This window comes from Elephantulus edwardii, unplaced genomic scaffold, assembly GCF_000299155.1.
Source record: "Elephantulus edwardii isolate Elephantulus edwardi_28Jun2011 unplaced genomic scaffold, EleEdw1.0 scaffold00008, whole genome shotgun sequence".
Classification (NCBI taxonomy): Eukaryota; Metazoa; Chordata; class Mammalia; order Macroscelidea; family Macroscelididae; genus Elephantulus; species Elephantulus edwardii.
Window position 1 is genome coordinate 7043179 of NW_006399758.1, and position 4831 is coordinate 7048009.

The 4831-nt window shown below is 45.4% G+C and overlaps 1 protein-coding gene across 1 annotated transcript in view; it reads left to right on the forward strand.

Annotated features, from left to right (window-relative positions):
- The first annotated feature begins 1395 nt into the window (after positions 1–1395).
- The window catches only part of TTPA (tocopherol (alpha) transfer protein), an 87307-nt gene continuing 83871 nt past the window's right edge, over positions 1396–4831 (forward strand). Inside the window, exon 1 of the mRNA XM_006880528.1 lies at positions 1396–1599. Within this exon, the coding sequence (XP_006880590.1) occupies positions 1396–1599 (204 nt within the window). The remainder of the gene's footprint in view (positions 1600–4831) is intronic.

Consider the following 4831-nt stretch of genomic DNA (forward strand, 5'->3'; position numbering starts at 1 on the left):
AAATAAAAACTCTTCACTGGTGTTGAATTGGAACCAACTCAGAGCTGATCCTTTGAGCTTTCAGAGTCAGCGAATCACATGGGAGGAGATTGTCCATCTTTCTTCCGCAAAACAGCTGGTGAGTTCAAACTTAATTACTTTGGGTTGACAATGCAACTCCTTGGCACTAAGCCACCAAAACTTTCAGATGCGTGAATGTTGTTGCTATGTATCTTGAATAGGAACCTTGTCATAGCTTACTCTCCAGAGGGTTTTTAGCGACAGTAAACGACACTGACCGCCCATCTTTCCCCTTTGGGGGATCCTAACCTCATGCCTTTAAGTTTGCAGGACAATTCCTTACCAGTGTGACACCAGAGCTCCAAGGTCTCACGGTATGTTGTTGAGTACCGTTGAGTCAGAACCGACCTACAGCTGGCCCTCCAGCGGGTTTTCAGAGGCAGTTAATCTTATGGGAGGATTCTGCCCATCCTCCCCTGGAGCAGCTGGTGGATTTGAACCTCGTACTTTTGGGGTTGCAGCTCAAATTCTTACCACCAGAGCACCCCAGAGCACCAGGCACTCCACCGAGAGCAACCAAAAGTCAATTTAACAAGCCTTCAATTTTTCCTTTACTTTCCCTTTTTCATCTTCATTACCCACACTTAGATGCTGCCATCAAGGAACTTGATCCAGTAGTAGTGGAGCGCAGTAGAGGAAATGAAATTTGTGATGGGTTTGGAATTTCATTGACATTTGCCGTTCACACACTTGTAGAGGTCACCAGGAGGATCAGGTACCAGGAACTAGAGGAGTTTGCCTGAATTCGGAGGAAGGAGCTGTGAGTGTATTAAGGTGGTCAATTGGAAGAGACGTGTTAGAGGACCTACTATCTTTTGAGACGGAATCTGGAGTGCATTTGGAGTCTTGGCACTGGAGGAGGAAGTGGAGGGCTCAATGGTAAAAGCAACCCAGTGATTCCAAATAGTGCTGATGGGGGATCCTTCCAGGTTCAAGAGCATAGAGGGATGGAGTGATGGAAAGAAACGGAGTTGGGACGAAAGTTGGGAACTGCGGGTGCAGAAGGGAGGGGTTAATTTAGTACAGTGCGCTTTTTAAAAACAGATCTCTCCTGACTGTGAAGAGGATCCGCGAGCTCTTTTGACATCTTCTTTTTGGCGTCCAACACAGCTTGAGACGGGTACAGCACCGTGGCCTTCCGGTGGTGGGAGCTCCAGTGCCCTGTCCACGTGTGGGGTAAAGGGGCTGGGCCGGCAGGGCCCGCGGAGGGCCAGGGGCGGGCGGGCCGCAGAGGGGCTGGATGCGAGCTGGGCCGCCGCCACGAAGGAGGAGCCGGCGAGGCGGCGCAGGGCACGAGCTTTTAGCCCGAGCGCTGCAGCGACAGCCAAGAGCAGGATGGCAGAGGGCAGGCCGGGGCTCACCGAGGGCCAGCGGCTCAACGCGCTGCCCGACACCTCGCCGCTGCTGCAGCCGGGCCTGGCGGAGCTGCGACGCCGAGCGCAGGAGGCGGGCGTGCCTCGGACAGCACTGCCGCTCGCCGACTCCTTCCTGCTGCGCTTCCTGCGCGCCCGGGACTTCGACCTGGAGCTGGCCTGGCGGGTAAGCGCGTCCCAGCCCCGTGCGCCCCTGCTGGCCTGCCCGCCCGCTGGCGCGGACTTTCCGGTTCTCCGGGACCTGGGAAGTGAGGAAACCCTTATGCCTTTCCCTGCAAACTCGGAATTCTCGCTCTAGCTATCCAGAGGGCCCTTGGATGAGTCTCTAGGGTCAGGCTAGCCTGCTCATTAGGGGGCACGACTCCTTAAGAACGATGCCACCAGAGCCTCCTGTCTTGCCTATAAAGTTTGGAATAAAGTTAACACCTGAGGAGCTGTGGGAAACTCAAACCTGTTGGATCCCAGCTGGTAACTCTATAGTGTGAAGGGGGAAAGAAAATTGGCTGCAAACCTGAAGAGTTGAAGCCCTGCTGTAGGAAAATGTAACATCAGTAGTAAAGCTGAAGTGTGAGGACAGACAAGCAGCCCAGTCTCTTTTGAGCCTGGGAAGGAGTTTGTTCTACTGTGTTTAGATTGTTATACCTGCGTGTCAAATGAAGAGTGGTGGGAAGTGAAGAATCAGTAAGGGGACTCGGCCTTGAACTTTGTGTTTACTCATTGGGTCACTTGAGGCTCAGAAACCTCATCTGTGGAAGAATAGAGAGAATGCTGCCTCACCGATGAATCGCGAAGATTGAACATTAACCCGTTGAAAGGTTGGAACAAGATGTGCCTAACACAGTGCCCAGCATAAACCATTCAGCGACAGGATTTGAGCGAGCCTTTTTGCCATTCAAGCGGCTTGCTCACATGTCACTCAGTGAAGGGATTGTCATACAGAATTACAATGAGTTCTTGTTGTTTTTAATGATTCCCCCCCCCGTTTGGGGGTGGTGATTGTAATTACTAAATTTTTAATGAAAACGTAATACATATAGGTGATAAAAATATCCCAGATAATGCAACATAAGAAAGTGTGAAAACAAATTTCTGTACCCTGAACTTCAGTTTGTCAACTGTCTACCCAGAAGCAGCTGCTGTTATCAATTTCTCATTTATCTTTCTACATGTCATCTAAATAAATGTGTTTTACATTTTGCCTTTCCTACTTGACTTATCATATTGCTGTTAGATGCCTGAACAACCAATCTGAGCCCTGCCTTATTCTGTGCCATCTTCATCATCTCTGACACACTTGAACCCATTGCTGTCACTGTGTCAATCCATCTGGTTGAGGGTCTTCCTCTCTTTGGTTAAACCTCCACCTTTCCAAGCATGATATCCCTCTTCCAGAAATAACCCCTCCTAATAACATGCACAAAGTATGTGAGACAAAGCTTCACCATCCTCGCCATTAAGGAGCATTCTAGTCGCACTTTCTTCAAGATGTAGCTCTTTGTTCCTTTGGCGGTCCATGGGATATTCAGTACTCTTTACTAACACCAAAGCTTAAAGGCATCAATTCTCCTATCATCTTTATTCGTTGTTCAGCTCTCAGATGCATAGCAGATGATCGGAAAGATTATGGCTTGAATCAGGTGCACCTTTGTCTTTAAACTGACATCATTGCTCTTCAGGACTTTAGAGAGGCTCCAGACAGCAGACTTTCCTAAAACTAGGTCAGTCCATCTTGTTGAGAGTCTTCTTGTCTTTTGCTGACCGTCCACCTTTCCAAGCATCATATCCTTTTGCAAGGAATAGCCTTTCCTAGCAACATGTCCAAAACATGTGAGATGAAGCTTTGCCATCATCCTTGCCTTCAAGGAGCACTTTGCATTTGTTTTGTTTTGTTTATTTATTTTGTAAAGTTTGGAGAAGGACACTGAATATCCCATGAACTGCAGAAAACAAAAAAGATATGTCTTTGAAAGAAGTGACTTTTCAACAGGGATTATCTTATTCTTGTGCCCATGCATAAGGATGTTTGAAAAAACACCCTTAGTACTGCAGTTTTACTCTTTCTGTGAGCCGTATGTTAGTCTATTGTGAAGACATATGTACATTTAATGTCAAGTGAGGTTAATCATCTTTTATACATTGTGTTGCTGTTATGTGCTGCTGAATTCCTTGTGATTCTTAACAATCCTATGTATGGTAGCTCTGAATCTTGCTCTATCCTGAGAAGACCCTATTGTCTCTGACACAGCTAACCTCATTACTCCAGTCACTGAGTCGATCCAGCTCATCAAGTGTCTCCTCTCTTACACTGTCCCTCTACACTCTCAAGCATGTTATCTGTCTCCAAGGACTGGCCCCTCCTTGCAACATGTCCAGAGGATTTAAAAAAAAAGCTTCAGAATCCTTTCCTCAAAGGAACAGCCTGGTCTCACCCTCTCTAAGACGAACCTGTTTGTTCTCCTAACAGTCTGTGGTATATTCAATACTTTTCCCCAGCACCACAGCTCAAAGACATCAATTATTTCCTACTTAAGGGCCTTTTTTTTTTTACTATTTGTTCATTTATTTTTGTTTTTAGCTACCTTATAGGTTATCAAATATCTTTATATAATGTAAACCAAAACAACTATTAAGATATCATTTCACCCCAATAACAATAGCAGAATTCAACAGAGCAGCAAACAACAAATGCTGGTAAGGTTGTGGAGAAACTGGAACCCTTATTCACCGTTGGTGGGAGTGTAAAATGGTGCAAACGTTCTGGAAAGCAGTATGACACTTTCTCAAAAAGTTGGAAATACAAATACCATTTGACACAGCAATTCCACTATGGTGAATATACCCTAAAGAAAACAGAACTGCCACCCAAACAGATATATGCACACCCATGTTTACTGCTGTGTTGTGTATAATAGCAAAGAGATGGAAACAACCCAAGTGCCCATCAACAAACAAAAGGATAGAAAGCTGTGGTATATTTGTAATGGAATATTATGCAGCATTGAAAAACAAAGAATTCATGAACTATTACACAAAATGGTGACGCTGGAGGACATTATTCTGAATGAAATATCTCAGTCACAAAAGGACAAGTACTGCATAACGTCACTGTTATAAAACAGGACTGACACAGGAGTTTGGGAGAAACTAAGAAAAAAGGGGATAAATAATGTATATTGCATTGAAATAGATGAGGAATAGAACTGCTTAAAAGGAATATATGATTAGATATTATTTGCATGACTATAGTCCAGAATAAGCGCTGCATAGACTGGGAAGGGGGGAGATTGTACAATAATGAAAGAGTTTTTAATTTTCAAAGAGAAAAGTGAACTGGGGGTGGGGGTGAGTAAGGAGGAAAATGTGCAACAATGAATGAATGTATATTCAAGTTCTCTATA